Source organism: Malurus melanocephalus, unplaced genomic scaffold (genome assembly GCF_030028575.1).
Source record: "Malurus melanocephalus ecotype Western Australia unplaced genomic scaffold, MMel_1.1 scaffold_219, whole genome shotgun sequence".
Lineage (NCBI taxonomy): Eukaryota > Metazoa > Chordata > Aves > Passeriformes > Maluridae > Malurus > Malurus melanocephalus.
Window position 1 is genome coordinate 992,653 of NW_026623451.1, and position 20,634 is coordinate 1,013,286.

At 48.6% G+C, this 20,634-nt stretch overlaps 1 protein-coding gene across 1 annotated transcript in view; it reads right to left on the reverse strand.

The window, feature by feature from the left end:
- Positions 1-4,896: 4,896 nt before the first annotated feature.
- The window catches only part of TBX5 (T-box transcription factor 5), a 40,157-nt gene continuing 24,419 nt past the window's right edge, over positions 4,897-20,634 (reverse strand). Inside the window, exons 8-9 of the mRNA XM_057374224.1 lie at positions 14,966-15,192; positions 4,897-5,555 (exon numbers count right to left, since the gene is read on the reverse strand). Coding sequence (XP_057230207.1) covers positions 4,951-5,555; positions 14,966-15,192 — 832 coding nt within the window. The 3' untranslated portion in view covers positions 4,897-4,950. The remainder of the gene's footprint in view (positions 5,556-14,965; positions 15,193-20,634) is intronic.

The following is a 20,634-nucleotide window of genomic DNA, read 5'->3' on the forward strand; positions in this document are numbered from 1 at the left end:
GATCCAAGGGGGTCTTCCCCATCCATCAATATCTGATAAAGTTTAAAAAAAACCCCTAAAATCTGCCTCAACCAGGTGAGAAATGACATCTCACTTTCCTGTACTTCATTAACAGCTGTGTCAACAGAATTAAAATCCAAGCAAAGCAACTTGGAAAATAATCCCCTGTCAGGCTCAGGAATGCCCTGGGACGGTCGATAATTCTGCTCAGACCCAGAGCTCCCTTCCTTATGGGTCAGAACCTTCAGGGACTGCCACAGCCTGAACCACAGTGTCTGGGAGAAGACAGAGGGGAAATACTTGAGATCATTATTATTATTATTATTATTATTATTATTATTATTATTATTATTATTATTATTATTATTAATTTGCTATGACATAACCAGGAAGGAGTTGACCCTTTTGATTCCTGGCTTTCCCAAGTTTCATCTCTTCTTTAAATACTATTTACAGCTGAGGAACTTTTGGGATGCTGGGATGGACAGCTGCAATATTTAATGCCAAAAATTGGGCATGTCTGATGCTTCCTCTTCTAGGAGATRTTTTACATAAAAATATTCTTTATTGTTTCAGATGACTTGGTTAAAAACGGAGGGGAAACAACTGCTCTTTTGTGAGGTGAGAAATTATGTCATACGAGACTAAAAGCAGAGTTTGGTGCTGGTTAAACACCCAAAAAGCACCAGCACCCACACTGAGCCAACAGTGGTGTTGAATTTCCTTTGCCAAGGGTTTCTGGAGGTTTCCAAGCTCACCCAGCRGTGCGAGGTTGCCCCAAGCTGCAGTTACGAGGTGGTGCTGCCTCCCTGCTTTGCTCCACAGCCCCAGCTCAGGACACTTGGAAATGTCCCAAAATAGAGTTTTTATTTGCTCCCTGCAGTCACTGCCAGGCTGGGCTTGACATCACCCCCCAATGTCAATATTGGTGCCTGTCACTCAGCCAGGCTGGCAAAGTGTCAGTGCAGAGCCACCCTCACTTCTCCTGACCCCCTGAGCACCTCCAGACTATCCCAAAATCACAGACCATCCCTGCCTTCAATTAAAAGCTCTCCAAGCCTGGAATTGCCACTCCTTCCCTCTTGGAACAGCCCCAAACTCATCCTTCTGCTCAGCTTTCCAACCAGGTTCAGCCGGGTTTGCTGTCCCCAGGTTTGTGCCSCACAAAAGCCATCCTGGGTGTTCGTTTTTTCTAATTAAAATCTCTGATGAAGAAGTTGCACAGGGACACCCCAGAGATGGGAAATGTTGGGGCACTGCCCAGTGTTTGTGAGGAACATCAGGACCTGCCTTTGACAGTGGACTCCAAATCCGAATTAATGAGGTAGGGACTGCGAAAACAGACACCAGAGTGGGTGGGAAATTGTCTGGGCCATCCGATGCCAAGGGGGATTTTCAGCAGCCAAAATTCCAGGTGGAGGTTGGCTACAAGGAGCAACCCTCAAGGATCAGTGTGGCACAAAGGTTTGGAATAATTACACCTGTTAAATACTGGGATGATGGGATGGGACACCACGTTCAGGGAGGAACACACTGGAAAGCAGAGCTGCTGCTCAGATGGATCCTGAAAAAAATGGAAAATCTCTAAAGGGGATGGCTGATCCCCAAGTGGGAGGGTTCATCCAGGTGCAAATGGGAAGTTWTGGGATTGTCTCCAGCTGCTGCTGGCTAATGCAGGCACCTGCAGAGCCCTCAGATGGCTGATGGGCACTCAGGAGCTTTTCCCAAGTGTTCCCAGGAGAAGTGTGAGCCAGGATGCTCAGCCAGCCCTTCTGAGGGACTGTGGAAGCTGTTTAAACCTTTATTTCTCACTTTTATTTGTCTCGTGAACATTTTTAATCTTTTCCGTAGCTGAGTCCTCGCATGTGCAGGACAAAACCTCCAAACCCCACAATCAGAACCGTGCACTGAGGCTGAAGGATTTGTTTCAGCCAAAAAAAAGGGAAGTAGGAGATTTTGGAGCCACTGGGTGTGATGGGTTCCAAGTGAAACGCGTCCTTCTGAAATGACTTCAGCTTTAAAAATTTCCTTTGAAATTTCGAAGGACTAAAACCACATAGGAACAAAGTATTGCTCCTCTTTGGGGGTGGGAATTTATTCAAGCCACTCTCTAAAGTTTTGCTATTCACTTCAAACTTGGACTTTTTTATTATTCAAAGAAAAAAAAAAAAAAGAAAAGGCATTCACTTTCCCAGAGAAAAATAAAAAACCAAGCAAATAAACAAATTAAAAAAAAAACCAAAACAAAATAATTTTTGCCCTGTGATGAGTTCTAGTCTCACCTCCACAAGCCATCTGTTTTTTTCTGCCTCACTTTTGTCTCCAGTACAATTGCCAGCTTTACAGAATATTCTAAAATCAAACAAAAAATCAAAAACAGGGCAGTGGGCAAAAGAGTCCAAATCCTTTGAGAGCCTCATATATTCACTGGTCTCCAGGAACTSGAAATTTGAAGAGAAAAAACTTCAACCACACTTTTGCAAATCACATGAGACCCATCATAAAATTGTCAGAGTTGGCAGCGCTGTTAAATCTATGGTATTGTGGGCTGGATTTATGGACAAGAATCCTGAGGCTTTAGGATAATTTTTTTTYCCCCTCAGCCTTCGAGGCACAACAGAAAATTCTGGGAGGTTGGCTCTGTCCTGGGAGCAGCGTGAGCAGCTCAGGGGTGACTTTGTCCCTTCTAAGCGTCCCTGGCTGTAGGAAAAACTTCCCCAGTGTAGKTTTGGGGGCTGCTGGTGGGGAAAAGTCACCTCCCAAACGCAGCTGGAATCATGGCTGGTGAGATTTGAAATTGGAGCGAGTGATGGGGCAGACAAAGAGCTCTCTGTGCCTCTCAGGGCATCAAAATCCTCCCACCCCCAGCACCCTCAGTGGGGTTTATGAAAACCACCCRAGGATGGGTTTGGGATGGTTTTCCTCGAGTTTCATGGCCTCTTGTTAGGGAATTGTGGAATGGTTTGGGTTGAAGGGACMTTAAACSCATCCARTGCCACCCCTGCCATGGCAGGGACACCTCYCACTGTCCCAGGCTGCTCCCAGCCCCAATGTCCAGCCTGGCCTTGGGCACTGYCAGGGATCCAGGRGCAGCCACAGCTTCWCTGGGCACCCTGTGCCAGGGCCTGCCCACCCTCCCAGGGAACAATTGCCAGTTTAACTCCCAACAGGGAGAATTTTCTTTTATCTGATTTTTCCACTGACAAATGTAATTTTCCCCCTAATTTTGCTGTTTATTGTTATCATCAGCATTATTATTCTTGGCTAAGAAATAAATCCATAAGAAAAGAAATCAAAGAAATCAAAGKCTCTTCAGAGCACAAAATCTCAGAGATTGACAGCTCCTTGTGTTGTTTTGGACTACTTGGGGAAAAGCAGAAGCACTCCCTTGCCGTGGAGATTGTGTGGGATTTATCAGCCATAAATTGGCACAAAAATGGGATATTGTAGCTAGGTAGGGATTATTTTTTCTCCTTGGCCCCACGGCTCGGGATACCTGTCGATATTCCCTCCCAAATCATCATTCCCACACATTCCCACCCCCATTCCCAGCGGCTCACACGCAGGTATACCTCTTTGGTTCATTAGAATTACTTTTAATTAAAAATATATGTAAATTATATAGAGTGTGCACAGCTTGGAGAGAAAAAAAAAAAAAAAAGAAGAAAAGAAAGCAAACTTCCATTTCAATAAAACTTTGAACCTCTTGGAATCAGCTGCTTTTGTGACATCCTGGGAGTTATTGGAACTCCCACGTATAAATAAATAGGACCAGGAAATTTTACACCTGAAAGGTTCTGCAGTAGACATTTTTCCTTGCACGACTTTTTTCTTTTCCTTCTCTTTTTGCCTCCACCACTCCCAGCCTCTCATGATCATTTTCTGCCCCTTTTAAACACATTTATTGAACAGCTCACTTCACATATCCACACTGATACCTTTTTTATTTTTTTTCTTTTGCTTCTGGAGAGGAGAAAATAAAAGCCCAGGATTGCAAACAAACCTCATCGTCATTTTTACGAGCAAACTTTTTCCTCTCAGTGCTGCATCCTCTCCCCCCTCTCCAGCTGGCTCAGAGCCTRGCTTTCCACACGCCGCTAAAAATCCAGCAGGAGTCAAGCTGGGGATGTTTGCAGGCTTGGAAATAACCCCACACTTCCGTCAGAGACAGCTGAGGGACCAGGAAAGAGCAGGAAATGGGAAGGGAAGAGGAATGAGAGAATGACAAGTGGGAAAGGAGATGAGGGGATGGTTTAGGGGATGGTTCCTGCAGAGAATTTTGGGGAATTTGTAGGGAAACAGCTCCCTGTGGGAGCAATTTCACTCTTGGTGCAATGCCTGGGCCAGGCAGGTACTGGATTTATTTATTTGGGGGTTCTCAGTACCTCTTTGTGTTGAAGAGTAACAAAGATAACACCAATTTAAAAAAAAAAAAAAAAGAAACACCACTCCAAAATCCACTCTTAGTAAAAGGGGCTGGTGTCTTTTTCTTTCTAATTTTTTCTGAGAAAATGGAAAGAAAAAAAATATATATTATTATTTATTATATAGCATCGTCAACATCAACACCACAAAAAAAAAAAAAAGAAACATCCTAATTGTTCTCGTTCAAGCATTCTGACCATGGTGAGAAAGGCAGCAGGAGTTTGGTGTCCCTTGGAGAACAAAAAGAGCAGGAGGGCAGGGGGGGAATGAGGGTGGTGGCAGCAACACAAACTGGAGGGGACCGTGGAGGGGGAGAAGTGTGCCGGGCTCTGGGCTTTGCTTTTGAAACCAAAGAAAACCAAAGAGGGGTCGGGGCGAGTCCCACCGAGGCCGTGGTTTCAGTCCGAGYGCCGCGGGTGAACATTCCCTTCCAGGAGTCTCACAAAACGCTTTGTTATCAGCCATGGGGGGGTCCTTTTCCTTTTCCTTGTCCCGTTTGCCGGGTTATCCCGTGGTGCTGGCCGGTTAGCTGTTCTCACTCCACTCTGGCACCATGCCCACGCCGTGCACCGAGTGGTACTGGTGTGGCGACAGGGTTCGGGGCACGCCGTGCGAGTAGAGGAACTCTGCCGGCTGCAGGCTGCTGGGAGGGGACTGGATGCCCGTTTGAGGTCCACACTGCCGCACGATGGGCTGGTGGGAGCTTTGGTGCTGGAACATGCCGTGGGTGTCGCCGATTTGGGGCGACGTGTGGTTGGCCACGCTGCCCAGGCGCGGCACCAGCGGGCCCGAGGCGAAGTGGGCCGAGAAATGCTGGTAGGGTAACCTGTCCATGGGCTGCATGGCGGGCACGGTGCAGCTGCTGTAGGGGGGCACGGCGGGCCAGGCGTTACAGCTCATGTCCTCCAGGCCTGGCACGGGCTCGGCGGGTGCTGCAGCACTGGCGTACATGCAGGCCTGGCGCTGMGCCGACTCAGTCCTGTAGGCTGCWCCCAGGCCTGGCTGCGGCTGCTGYGGCTGCTGCTGCTGCTGCTGAGGGTAGCTGGGCCTGTAGAAAGGGTCCTCGTCTGCTGGCGATGTTTCCATGTAGGGTTTCTTGTAGGGGTGCTCGGTGGAGGGACAGTCCTCGTCTGTTGGGAGAGAAAAGGCCTGGTAGGTGCCAAGGAGGATGGACCCACGGCTGAACGTCGCTGCCCGCGCTCATCCTGCTCGCCACAACTGTGCCACAACAATGTGACAAAAACTGGGCACACCCGAGACCCCTGAGCAACCCTTCACCCTGCAGGGAGTCCCTTCCTCATACTGAGTATCCCAACCCCTCCAGCTGCAGCTGAACCTCGGCCAACCCATTGCATCTCCAAACATCATTGCTGGCGTTATCTCGGAGCAAATCCCCAGTGTTTCCTTGGAATTCCTTGGAATTTATCTCAGTCTACCCTGTGGAAAACAAGCCTTGTGCATGGCCCTCTCTGCTGGAGTGGGGAAGGGATCAGCCAGGAGCTCTGGGAGGGAAATCAGGAGGTTGGAGGGGTTCTGAGGTTTATCCTGCTTGGTTCTATCCCCTGCTCACTCTTCCTGCTTCTTCCCCCATCTCCGTCCTGCTGCCTCTTTCACCTGAGGAATTGCATCTGCCTATGACCTAAGAGGACACCCCACTGCCAGCCAGGAGGATCAGAGCTGCTGCTGCCAACTCAAATCCTTTATGATGACTCCTTTCTGCCATAAAAAGAGGCAAAAACTGAAATCGCAATAAAAACCCTCCCAGGAGAGAGCCAGCCATGGTGCAGTGGGGACAATCAGATTTGGAGATGCCTGTGCCAAGGCAGCTGGGCACATAAATCCACCCAGGGTTATGGGCACATAAATTCACCCAGAGCTGYGTGCTGGAGCCAAGGGGAACAAAGGAGAAAAGTAAATTTCACAGCTAGAAACAACAAGGCACATCTTGCAGAGCCCTTTGTTTCCTGCAGCATCCCAAGCCGGCAGACGGAAGGAGATCAACAATTTAGGTGAAATCTCCAGGGAGAAGGCAAATGAATACATGAATGTGCACTTATTTATTCATTTGCAGGGTCATCAAATGAAATCCAGCTCTGCTGGAATGGATGGCAAAATTCCCAGGGATGAGCGCTTCACYGAGAGATTTTAAGGACAGCGTGGCAAGGGAAGGGGAGCTTGTTCTGACAAGGATTAACTTTGCTGCTGCTTCAAAAACAAGATTTCTGTGCGGGCAAGACAACATCCCACTCGGTTAGAGCCCTCCAGGGGTCAGATTTGGAAGAAATTTGAAAAAAATTTACCCTTAACAATTTTTCTCAACCCTACATGTTTTGAGGTGTAATTTTTTTCACCCCCGAAATACAAAGTTGATTTAAAAAAACCCTCCAGTTTCAGGGAGAGGAGGATTGAGAGCTGCCCCACACGAGGCACAGGTGCTGCTGCCGGGCTGTTCCAGGGAGAATGATCATGTCCCTCCTCCAGGAGGTGCAGGTGGGGAGTGCAGGCATCTTTTGTTTCTTCTAAAACACCTTAAAGCTCTTCTAAAACACCTTAAWGCTCTTCTAAAACACCTTAATGCTCTGAATAAGCGTGAGGGCTCTCCTGCAAGCTACACCCTCTCTRCATRGAAAAATATCCCGGTTTTCCCAYCCAGGGGTCTTCCAAGTCCAGCTGRAAGTGCTGATGCTCATCCAACAATCCCACAAACAGYAGGTACTGAGGGACACAGCACAGGGACATCCCYCAGAGTGGCCTTTGGTTTTGTGAAAACATAAATTCAGTTGGAAAGGCATAATCCCATTCCATTCTTTCTTCCTAACAGCATCAGAGCCTGGCTCTGAGCTCTGATAATCAACTCCTCTTCCTCTTCTGCCTTCGCTGTAAATTGGGGTGGGCAGCAGGATGGGATAAACAAGGATCATAAATAATAAACAAMAACAAAATAATAAAATAAACAATTCCATGCCATTTTTTAAAACAGCTGGAACAAGAAGTGGGGAGATGTAGGAATGTGTCACCCTCCTCAATGCTGCCCAGGTCCAGTTTTTGTAGGAGCTGTGGAGAGGAGGGAGTCCCCTGAAAGCACAAACCCCTCCCTGATCCCAGCTCCATGACAGGAGGGACATCTGGAAGAACAGCCTGAGCTGGAGCTCTCATGGTGTAAAAATTTGGGATTCCTAACCCACCGCTGGGTAATAAGAACACTGGGGTGGAAAAACAATGTCTTGTAAAATGCAGCATTGTTCTGCTAATAAAGTTTTCAGCATCAAACCGCATCGCTCTGCTGGCCCCAGAAATCATTGGCTTGGGGTTTGACTGTTTATTTTATTTTGATTTTTTTTAATCTACAACACAAACCAGTCAAACTCTGTTTTCCTGCTGTGTGGAGCTGCCTGACTCACGACCTGAGCTTGCTGATTTTTCCATTTAGCCCAGACTTTTTGCTGCCTGCCACTGCCCAGCCAGGCAGAGCTGCAGTGCCATGGAACTGCTTCCAGAATCCGTCACAGGTCAAGAGGCAAAAACAAAACCAGCCAGGATTTCACTGCAAACCCCATAGGTGCCCTCTGTCTTTCTGTAAGATCTCAGGATCAAACTCCATAGAAAGTGCCCTCTGTCCTTCTGTAGGATCTCAGGATAAAATCCCATAGGTGCCCTCTGTAGGATCTCAGGATCAAACCCCATAGGTGCCTCTGTAAGATCTCAGTATCAAACCCCATAGGTGCCTTCTGTAGAATCTCAGGATGAAACCCCATAGATGCCTTCTGTAAGATATCAGTATCAAACCCCACACGTGCCTTCTGTAGGATCTCAGGATCAAACCCCATAGGTGCCTTCTCTAAGCTCTCAGGATCACTGTGCTGGTCCCTCTAGAGCCAGGCTTGCTGATGTTTTATGCAGAAAGGGATTTTGAGATGTGTAAGGATCTTGTTCCATCTCCAAACAGGACGTGGGCACTAACAAATGATCCCAGCCTGCCCTAACCCCAGGGGAGATGGAGCAAATTTAGGGGTGGGAAGGGGACACCTTCAATGCCAAAAGGAACACAAAACAAACAGATCTCTCTCAGCATTGCCAAAGGCTGCAGTTTAAACTCATCCTCAYGGGCTCTGGAGCTTGGACCCCATTCCAAGGCCATAATCCTGACCCTAAAGGTCCTGTTAGCTCCTTAACTTCACTGAAAGCAGTACAGAGGGGTGGGTTCTTGAGTTTGGTTCCTTGATAGCAGCTCCTTGCCCTTTTCCAGGTGCCACTGAGCCCTTGGGGGAGTTGTTGGCCGTTCTGGGAGATGTCCTGGCTATCCTGGGACATTTCCTGGCCATCCTGAGAGTTATCATGCCCATCCTGAGAGCTGTCCTGGCCATCCTGAGAGTTACCCTGGTCATCCTGGGAGTTATCCTTGCCATCCTCAGTTACCCTGTAATCCTGGGAGATGTCCTGGCCATCCTGAGAGTTTCCCTGGCCATCCTGAGAGCTGTCCTGGCCATCCTGAGAGTTACCCTGGCCATCCTCAGAGTTATCCCTGCCATCCTGAGAGTTACCCTGGCCATCCTGGGAGTTATCCTTGCCATCCTGAGAGTTATCCTGGTCATCCTGGGAGTTATCCTTGCCATCCTGAGTTACCCTGTAATCCTGGGAGATGTCCTGGCCATCCTGAGAGTTACCCTGGCCACCCTGAGAGTTATCCTGCCCATCCTGGGAGTTATCCTGGACATCCTCAGAGTCATCCTGCCCATCCTGAGAGTTATGTTGGCCATCCAGAAAGTTATCCTTGTCAACCTGAGAGTTACCCTGGCCATACTGGGAGTTATCCTGCCCATCCTGGGATATATCCTGCCCATCCTGGGATATATCCTGCCCATCCTGAGAGTCATCCTGCCCATCCTGCCATATATCCTGTCCATCCTCCATGGTTGTTGCTATTCCTGGGAGCCAAGGCTGGTGATCAGCTCTCAGGACCAGCCCCTTGATCCTGCACAAGCCAAAAGCAGGAGGCTCTGCCAAGCRGGGGAAGCTGCCAGCACCCGGCAGAAGCTGCTCCGAAGCAAATCCAAGGAAAACGGAGCCTGAAGAATGGGGTGGAAACTGGCTTCCTCACAAGGAATTTGATGATCTATCTAATGAAGGAGCGAGAGCRTTTCCAAGATTTCCGGTATTTACTACTTCCAGCTGGCTTGTAAATACCACACAAATGGCTTTTWAAATGGAATTTCCCCAATTCCAAGATTAGGGCTGTGTAGAATGAAWTGCAAACWCRGAAAGGCTCTGGAATTCAGGGTGCACTGGGCCCTCCTGTCCCCCTGGTGTAAATCAGGAGAGCTCYTTTCYCATTCCTGACACTCAGCTCYCYGGGATGGAAYACAATGAAGAGTGGGTTTGGTTTCCAGAGCTCACCCACAATTCCAGGGCATTACAGGAGGCTCATCCCGACTTTGTGACAGAGACACAATGGGTGATTATCACTGACTGTTGTTTTATCCAGTCTGGATTCCAGCATGGATCTGGCACCAGTCTGAAGAGCTGACACCAGGGTGACAAAGGCTGTCCAAAGAGTGACAAAGGTTGTCCAAGAAGAAAAGAACAAGATGGATTCAATCAAAATGAACCTCTCCAAAGGGCAGATAAGTCCTAAATCCTAGGATGTGGAGCCTAAGAAGCACCAGTCCTTCCAGTTATCCCACTGTTTGTGATATGGCTGTGTTGGGTTTTAGGGGAACACAACATAAAGGGCTGTGGGGCAGGGAAAATCCAACCCCAAAAGCTGGAATCTGTTCCAGAGGCAGCAATTGCCACCTGCAGAGGCACAGGGGGCAYCTCTGATGGGAGAGTGGGATCACAGGATGGGTCAGGCTGGAAGGGACCACACTGGGTTATCCCTGYTCCAGCAGTGCCATCCCAGAGCACATGGCACAGGACTGTGTMCAGAAAATTCTRGAATATCTCCACTGAGGAGACTCCWCAGCATTCCTGGGTAACCTGGCCCATGCTCAGTCACTGCACAGTGAAGTTCTTGCTCATGTTCAGGTGGAATTTCGTGGGGATCCATTCCTGCCCGTTTTCTCATTGCTGGGACTGGTGGAGCAGAGCCTGGCATCTCCTCTGGCCCCTCCCTGACAGTGCTGGGGTCCCCTCCCAGTCAAGACTGGCCCAGCTCCCTCAGCCTTTCCTTTTTAAGAACATGAAGCTGCTRCCACCACAATGCCACCACAACGTGGCAAAGGCTGGGTGCACCTCAGCCCCCTGAACAGCTCCTCACCATGCAGGAATCCCTTCCTCACCCTGAGGGTCCCACAGCCAACCCTTCAAAATCCTGCAGCTGAACCACAGCCAACCCACTGCATCTCCAGACATCGGCAGGATGAGCACCCCATCCTTCAAGGAGACATCCCATGACTGAATTTTGTCCTACAGATCCTTGGGGTGGGAAAACAAAGCTGGGTGGGAGGTGGGAGAAGTCAATTCAGTCAACAAAGAGGTGCCTGYTCCTGAGGAGAAGGTGGAAAGGCATCCCTGTACCTGCACCGAGCTCAGCAGAGCAGGAAGGAGAGGAGATAAATCCTTCTCAGTGTTATGGCCATGTTAGAGGGCTCAAGGACCTGGTCCTCGCTGGTTGGAGCCGGTGGATTCTGCCACATCCCTCTTCTCCCTCAAAGAGCCAMCGTGACAACTTTTATAACCTCCCCAGGGAGAGGCTGTTCCAGTTGCCTCCTGTTCAGCATCGCAGGCATCCCCRAAATCTGCCAAGTGGTTGGGATTGTGAAAGGCTGGGAGGGAGCAGAGGTTTAGCAGGATGACTTTAGTCCACAGGATGTCTGAGAAACAGGATAATACAAGGGAAAACAAGCCCCAGTGTCCTAACTGGGATGTGGGGCTGAATGAGAGACACAAACCCAGCTGCYTGCTGGTGAGACCTTTTGGGTTTCTCCAAACACAACAATGGGAGAGGTGGAAAACAACCAGAAAAAAAGACAAAGCTCCAAGAGCTGTTTGTTTCAGCCTAAAAATCTCCATCAAGAACTGAGGCCACTCCTTGGTAAGATGCAGGATTGGAGTCAGTCCATTCTCTCAGGTCCAGGGAATCTGCCATATGCCATCAGCAATCCCAGAGTGGGACTGAGGTACAAGGAAAGATGGAACAGTGACCCCATTGCAGCACCCCGGGGTCATTCCCGATGCTGTGCCCAGGAATGGGCAGGCTGGGAGCTCTGGGATGTGTCCGTCCTTCCTTCCTTCCTCAGCCAGGAGAGCCTCACCTCCCTGCAGCAGAGGGGCCTTGGGAGATAACAGCCCCTGGCAGCCCTGCTGCTCTCCCCTAATGTGATCCCATATCACATCTCCACYGTGAATCCATCTTGCCTTGACAGCTAGGACAACACTGGAACCGCAGAGAATAATCCTTGTCCTAGGTCACCAGGAAAGCAGARGTTGGATAAGGTTCCTCCAGGCTGTGGGAACACAGATCTGATGCTAACTGAGCCTAAACCCAGGCTTGACCCTGATTAAAAAGGAGGCAGAGAAACATCGGGAGATGTCAAAGCTGGAAGGAGCCAGTCTTGGAAAACTGGTGGAATTCACCCTGGRAGATGCAGACAGCAGCTGGTGTCAAACCCGGCTGCCCTGCCCTCTGCCCTGAGAACACTTATCCCTAACCACGGCCTTGGGAAAGGAAATAATCCACTTGGGATAAATCCCAAACTGCCTGAGGAGGAGTCAGTGCCTGGGGAGTGGATAATCCAGCACAAACAATGGGATTCCCAAAGCAGAGAGCAGACAGAGGGGCAATAGGAGCAAACACACTCTTGCTTTTGGGTTTTCTGAGCTGGTGGGGTTTGACAGCAGTTATGCAGAAATGTGAGAAAGCAGGAGAGCTATGAGGGAGAACTCAGAAATGAGGCTGGAACAGCAAATAAAGAGGAATATTATACATTGGATTAATTCCCACGTCCAGCAAAGATCCTTGCTGGTGCTGGAAGGAAGTGCCATGCTCAGTGACATGAGACCTTGGATTACGCTTTGATTTATCCAAACCGAATTGCTCATCTCCAGTGACTTCATTTTATTTTTTTTCCTTTTAATTAATTTCACTTAGCAAAAAGAGCTGCTTGGCAGCTCAGGCCGCCTCTCTGGTTCCCATTAACTTTGTGTTCCTTTTCCTCTAAGCCCTGGTGGCTGTTTTCCATTTACCAAAGGCACGGGGAGGGGAGAGAAAAAGGCGCAGGGAGCGGAGCAGAGGCTCCGGGACGCCCGAGAAGCCGCCGGTATCGGGCAGGACGCTGCTCCTCTTTGATTAAAGCGTTTGGCGGCTTTGATAAAAGGCCCTTAACTGCTTGTGCCACTCCAGCCATGGGCGAGATAACGCGGGGCCATCAGCCCTGCAGMCACCGCCTCCCCTGGCCCGTCCCCTGCGCTGTGGCGAGGGCCACGCCGGCCAAGAGGGGCCGGGGAGAGCTTTATTCCAGGGCAGATAGTCGTGTCTTTTGTGACAATAAGAGGAAGTGAGATAATTGGGGGATTGAGGGAAACCACCCATGGAGACAGCACTTAGCGGGAATCCCAAAACTGGAAGGAAACCTCTGTCGATTCCTTATCGCCTTCCAGCGCGGGGGCGAATGATGAATTGCCCCGCGGGGCAGGGACACGCCGCAGTCGGGGATGGTCCCAAGAGGTCCAGCCATTCGGGCCAGCTTGTTTGGGTTAGGTTTGGCTAAGGGGGGAGAGCAGAGGTGAAAGCTCAGCTCCCAGGAGCTCCCAGCACGGAGGAGGACCAGGCTGGGACCTTCCATCACCAGCAGTGGGGTTTGGTGGCACCCCAGCACCTCACACCCACAGCAGGACAGGGGGCAGACAGGCTCCACACCCCATCCCTGACCTGGGGATGCTTTGGGAGGCCATTGCATCTCCTGATTCCCTTCTTCTGATTCCCTTCTCCTGATTCCCTTTTTCCTTATTCCCTTCTCCTGGTTCCCTTCTCCTGATTCCCTTTTTCCCAATTCCCTTTTTCCTTATTCCCTTCTCTTCTCCTGATTCCCTTTTTCCTTATTCCCTTCTCCTGATTCCCTTTTTCCTTATTCCCTTCTCTTCTCCTGATTCCTTTTTCCTTATTCCCTTTTCCTGATTCCCTTCTCCTGACTCCCGTCTCCTGATTTCCTTTTTCCTTATTCCCTTTTTCCTGATTCCCTTCTCTTTATTCCCTGCCTCACAGCCAGCTCATCCCCATTTCCAGTCCCAGCTCTGACACATTCTACGTGCGCAGTTACCTGGAGRGGGCAAAAATACCCCTCCAAAAACGCCATGGTAAATTGTTTTTCACTGTTTGCCTCATTCCCAGGAAAATATTAGGATTTCTCAGCTTTTTTTTTCACTTTGCACTTAGACCTGTACACAGCACACGCATTCCTACAACGTTTGGGGGATTCTCCAAGGGCACAGGAGAGATTTCAGTACCCTCCTGCCTCCTCTGCCAACAATTCCCAGCGTCCCCTACCTTGTGTCTGCACATCCCAGGGCTCCAGGGGTTATGTTGCTAAAAATAATGACCTGTCTGACTGATAGGACTGTGCAGGGAAGCGGGAAGGGATCTGTTGTGGGGAGAAATTCCTGGTGCACTCAGTGTTTGCTGCCTTCTGGTAGCTTTTCCATGGACTAACTCCTGAGAGAGGGAATGGGATTGGCAGAGACCAACTCCTGACCACCCCTGGTTGCTCCCAACTCTGTAAATCCCATTTTTTTCCCCAAATGTCTCGTGTAAAATTAAAACCRATTAAACCTTTTGCTATCTCAGTCCTACAAGTGGTGCTGCGTCTCAGCATTCCTGTTGCTCTGGGAGAGGAAGGGAGAAACCACAAACTGCTCGCTCCTGCCCAAAACAATTATCCCGAGCTATCAGGAGGCTTTTCAGGCCAGGATGAGCGGAACAGYCGCTGGGAATCACAGTTTGATCCCTACAGCAGCTCAGTGGCAGCAGAAGGGAAGGAACACAGAAATCACGGGTTTCAATCCCAGGCACCCTGCATCAGCTGGAGCGTTTCTGCAGATAGAAAACTGTCCCCCAGCCAACTGTGAGACAGCCCTGGGCAGAAAACAGGGCAAAATGCAAACTGTCAGGGTATCTCCACTGGGAGATTAACCCTGTCTGAGGGGCGGCAGATAAGTCATCTTTATCTCCAGCACCAGTTATCTCTCCAAATGTGGATTCACCGTGGGTGAAAGGCACCAGCCCTCCAAACAGCTCATTCCCAGCCTGGCAGAGATGGCATTTTAGGTGAGAGGTGCCCACAACCCTCATTCCTCACTCGTCCTCCAGCATCACTTGTTGGGYGCTATTTTTGCCCAAAAGCCAACTACTGGAAGAGGTAGACAAAGGAAAGTATTTTCTCACTGAATAGTTAAAATATTCTCTTTCTTTCACTTTGATGTTTTTCTGCCCACCAAAGCTRTTATCCCTGGGRCTGCCCAACYTGAGGGCAAAGKGRAACATCAGGAAATGAYGCTGAYTGTCACRTTRGGAGGGGGAAATCCCGGAGCAGGGAGCAGCTCTGACCTTTTCTCTTGGTGCAGTGGTAGATCTGGCCGTGCTCCTGGGAGATGGGGTAGGGGTTGGCAGGAGGCAGCAGGTCCTGGGAGGTGCTGGACACCCCRTTYTYRCACTGGTACTGGGAGCCCAGGTTGGAGGAGGCAGACAGGACCCTGCTCTCGCCGCTGAAGGGGCTGTGGTTCGAGGACACTTTTTGTCTCACTGTGCTCCTGGGAACAACCGGGTACTCTTTGCTGCGGGCAAAGAAACGAAACAAAACAAAACAAACAAAGAGAACAAGTCAGCAAAGCAATCAATTAATAAATAGATCAGAGGATTAATGAGTGAAGGCAGCRCATTAGTGTCGTGGAGTTTGTTTAGGCTTTCAGGGAAATGCAGACATCCCTCCCAGGAGGCTGCAGCCCCGTCACACTTTATCCATGCAGCACTCATTCTCTTTAGTACCATTCCCTTTAAATCCATGCCTTTTCCACCACTGCCACTATTTCATACCCATACATACAATAGATACATTTCATCTATTTATTTTATCAGTTTCAGCAAACTAATCAAGATTWCTATTTACATATTGTAGCATTTGTAAACTGTGTACTATTTATAATGGATTTGTGGTTGTGCACATACAAATAAAAACCTCATTTCYGCCAAGCTCACTTGGAAATGAATGAAATATTTAGGTCTACTTTTTTCTTCCCCTTTATGGTGGTTGTCCCCATTCCTTTTCCCTGGAGTCTGTCAGCCTGCTTGTCCTGAATGGGGGATCCCTGCACCACAAAACAAGCTCAGAAAAGAGGAATAAATAAATAAATCACTGAGATGTAATGCACAGCAGGGCCAGGCTGGGAGGCTGAGCCCTAAAGGAAAGCCTGCATTGTTTCCTTTGCTCCCAGATGTGAAGTTGGGATGCTTTTCCAACACTGACTGGAAATCCCCTCCCCTCAAAACCCTATGGTATTTTTGGAGACTTTTCTCCAAGAACATCGGCAGTTTGGTGACCCCAAAGGTGATTCCTGCTCTACAGGGACAACTGGAGCTGAGTGGGGATCTCAGACACTTCAGGTGAGCTACAAGCCTCCTCCTGAACCCAAAAACTTCCTAAAATACATAAAAATCAGGTAGCACAGCACCCCAAATTGTTACCAGGCTCAGAGCATCCACAAAGTGCTGATTCCAACCCAAGGTTCCTCCTTTTAGGCAATAACCATCAGACCAAGCTGCCTTCGAGGTAYCCTCCTGTACCTCACCTGTCCCAAACAATTGTCCTGGAGCAAGGACAGCTCCTTAAATCCCATCCACAGTCTCACCTGGCCATTCCACGGAGAGGAGGAGCCCTGAACCTCCAGTCCCACCCCTCGGGGAGGACCTATTGCCATACAACTCCAAACTTATTTACAAGATTCAACAACAGCAGTTTCATAAACCTACCCCAGCAGGGAGCTTTCATCCAAACCACTGCTGTGGCTGCTGCCAGAAACATCAGCAACCAAGCTGGAATGGGAGGGAAATTCACCCAGGAGCTCAAACCCAAAGAAATGTGGCTCTGGTTGGGCCATGAAAGCTTTCCAAGCCCTGGGCACTGGGGTTTTGCCAAGGAAAGCCCGTTCCAAAGGTGGGGTTGTACCCTAGAGCTGAAGCCCGGGCTGTGCGTGAGGAATAAAGGAGGGATGGGCTGGGAGGAAACAGAGGTTTGTCCCTTGGATATTCCATCCAGGATGCATGGTGGGATTCAGAGGACATCCAACCCTTGAATTCCACCCAGGATCTCAGCAGGGTCCTGTCTGCCTCCTCCAACCTGGGCYCCCAGTACCAGTGYRARAAYGGGGTGTCCAGCACCTCCCAGGACCTGCTGCCTCCKGCYAACCCCTTCCCCATCTCCCAGGAGCACGGCCAGATCYACCACTGCACCAAGAGAAAAGGTCAGAGCTGCTCCCTGCTCCGGGATTTCCCCCTCCYRGGKGGTCATGTGAACGTGGCCACTGAAGGGGCTGTGGTTCGAGGATCTCAGCTTTGGTGGCTTCTTGGGAAAGCCAAGAGCTACGCCCATCAAACCTCAGGGATGAGCCTCAAATCTGAGCTCTGAGGGATCTCCCAGCCTCCCCAGGCCATGGTTTTGGGCTCTCTGCTCCTGCTGCACCTTCACACCGTGATCCTCATGGAAACCAACACAACATTCCTAAACTGTATCCTGCCCTTGCTTCCCTTGCTCCCCAGGAGCCATCTGCAGGGAGGTGACATCGGGATGTGCCCTCAGCTCTGCTCCCTGAGGAAAGGCTGCATGGATTGGTTGGGTCCATCTTTGTCAACCCCACACAACCAACATCCCATCCCCAAAAAATGACAGAGCCTCATTCTGTTTGCCAGTGGAAAAAGCTCCATCTGAGAGCTGTGGTGGAGGAGGAGGAGCCACACCATGTGACACTTACAGACATTTTTTAGTGGTAGATTTTCCCATTATGGGGAAATCTTTGGACACATCCTAGASGTGTTTTCCAGCCTCAGTAATTCTATGATCATGGTCTCTGCAACTTTTTCAAAGGATGTCTCTTTGGATCATGGRATGAGATCTCCGGGGGGATTTCTTCCCATGAATTCTCAGAGGGACTCCTTGAGGTCAGACCTCCACTGTGCAAACACCACCGAGCTCTGAGGAACCATCCCCACCCACATGCTTCACACCCAAACCAAGATTTTCCTCTTGCAATGGAAAGCTGAGAGCAGGAAAAAATTAACAACCTGATCAAGTTTYTTTATCCCTTGATTAAAAACTATWTTCATCAAKRCCAGAAGAGATCTYCAAGRWTGAGTCCAACCTTTGACCAACACCTCGTCAACTAACCCAGAGTGCTGAGTGCCACATCCAATCATTCCCTGGACACCTCCAAGGATGGCAATTCCAYCACTCCCTGGGMAGYCCATTCCCATTCCAGACCAYCATTTCCAYGGAGAAACYYCTYCTGATGTCCAAGGTGAAGCTCAGCTCCTTTCTTGCCATGACACAACAGTGATATTTTCATCCCAAGCACCAGAGCACAGCGGGTGTTCGGTCCCAAATTCCTTCCAGACTGCATTTCCCAGGGAATACAARAATCTCAACCCCATAAGGGAGGGCTGTGGTGTTCTGTGGGACACAGCAGGAACTGGGAATCCCACTGGAGAGGGAACAGCTTGGAGACACCGAGTTTCCAAACAGCAACTCCCRGGAGGTGTCGCAACAACTTCTCACCAGACTGAAATTTTTCCATTTCAGTCAAAACATGTTGGGTCCTATTTTTGCCAAAAAACCAACTTGCTGGAGGAGGGAGGTGAAGGAAAGCGTTTTCTCACTAAACATCTAAAATATTCTCTTCCTTACACTTTGACATTTTTCAGTTCACAAAGGTTGACATCTCCATAATTCCACTCATTCTTCCTCACAGGAGCTGAGCTGAAATTAATCTTTGCTACCTTGTAAAACAACAATCATCTCAAAATATTCGTACTTTTTCCTGACCCTACTCAGTCGATAAAGTACCTATAATTTTTTAAGACTGGAGGACAAATTAAAATTAATCAAATTATATTTTTTTTTCCCTAGCAGTCACTGTTCCCAAAATAGTTGATTGCAATCCTCAACTATAATAAAATAACAGATTTCTGTCATGTCCAGAAATTTTGCTGTCCAAAAAAAAAGTAACAAAATAAGAAGTGAGAAAAAAAGCATTAAAGCTTGATTTGGGCAATGTAGGAAATTGTCCACGCAGCAAGGAAGAGGCTCCTGAGCCAGAACGTGAGTCAGTTTTACATGGGGGTGTTCATAGGCTACTTTCTTTTTTTGCATTAAAAGTTGCAAAAATAGAAGAAATTTTTTTAAATAGTTGATTGGAAAAAATTTCTGAGGAAAAGCCTGTCACTGGTTTATTTAAACTCTGTTGGAGGCTAATAACAAATATTTAGTTGCTGTATTAAAATAACAGAGGGGGCAGGGAGGAGCAGCACAAGGTGCTGTGTAATATTTTGATTTTTGTTAAAATTTTGGGAAAGAAATGGGGATGAGGCCCAAGACCATCGGTACTGCAGTCTGTGTTCTGTTTTTAACTCCCACTTGGCCAGAGGTTTCCCAAACCCCAAACCCAAACTTTCCCAAAAACACCTAGATTTCACCTAAAATTCACCCTAAATTCCCACCCTACAGATCAGGCCTTACCAGTGAATCCTTCCTGCATTTCCAAATCCCAAATCCCACCTCTGCCAGGTGGAATTAGGGAACTCAGGCTCATTTTCTCATGAAAATTCTCCTTTCCCTGACCAAGTGCTGCTCTCACCATGACAAACGCAGATCACTTTTGCCACAAACTCATGGTCAACAAAGAATTGAAAAAACAAATTCAAGATTATTTTGTCACCTCAGAACCAGAAACCTTGTTAGGCACTGCAGACTAATAATAACTGAAAAAATTATAAATACAGACCTTCCCAGAGCAACCCCCAGGTCACTTTTGTGCTTATTGCTACCCTGTAAGAGAACCATCATTTTCAATGTATTTTAACATGCAGAGCTGAAGTTTCCCAATGCACCAGCCAAGGCAGCTGCCAGATGGAAATCTGGTTCAAAACCTCTTCAAAAATCACACTTTAGAACCAGAAAGTTCCTTCRTGGAAGCATCCAACCCCTACTGATTATTTTATGAGATGTTTCTGATATTTCCACAATAAAACCTTATTTACACACCAAGGCTTTCCAGAGCTGCTGTAACTTGGRGTGAAAAGGCTTCAGAAGATTTATTAAATATCAGATCCCAAAGATCTGTTGGATGTGAAGGTGAAGCACAAAAAGGATTTCCCCCTGATCAGCTCCTTCCATGTTTTYCCAACATCCTTGGAAGCCCCTGAGCTGTCCAAATCTTGCTCCAAATATCGATTCTCAGCCAAAATCTGACTCCATGGCAGAACACAGTGATTTCCCTCCAGTCTTTCCAGATTTCCAGGACATTTTAACTCCTCCTTGGGCAGTCACAACAAAAGGACAAATGTTTGTCACCCCATCAGTCCTGTCCCCTCAACCCAGCGCAGAATCAACCCCCAATTCCAGATGTGCAAACACAACYCAGTGGCTTTGGGGTTTTTATTTCCCAGGCCACCAATTGTTGTCCTTCCTGCTGAGGCACAAGAGGAGGGAAGAAGTGGAAATCAGCCATAACAGACACAGAAAAAGGAAGAAAGGAAGGAAAAAAAAAGTATCTGGAGTAAACAGATTATCTTCCAGGAAAAAAAAAAATTAATAAACCAAAACAAAACCAATTGTTAGTGAGCATTGATTTCCAGCATATTGAAGTAAAATTGAAGCACTCTCGAGAGGCTGTCTGGCCGGGGATAAACTCCAGCAGGAAAGGACATGGTAGAAGAGGAATTACTGAACACTTCCTGCAGTCCCTCTGATTAAACACGAGTGCTCTGTGCTGCAGAGCAGTCTGGAGGCAGTGACACACACCAAAATGTGAAATTTGGGAGCCCTGTTCTCCTCCAGCAAATCAGTGTCCTGACATTCCTGCCAGGACCTGAGGGGATCCAGTATCCCTGGACTGGGTGTTTGAATGGGAATTCCAGGCGGTTCAACGAGGCCAAGTGCGGGTTCTGCACCAGGGTTAGGGATGAATTGATGGGTTCAGCCCTGGGGAGAGGATTTGGGGTGCTGCTGG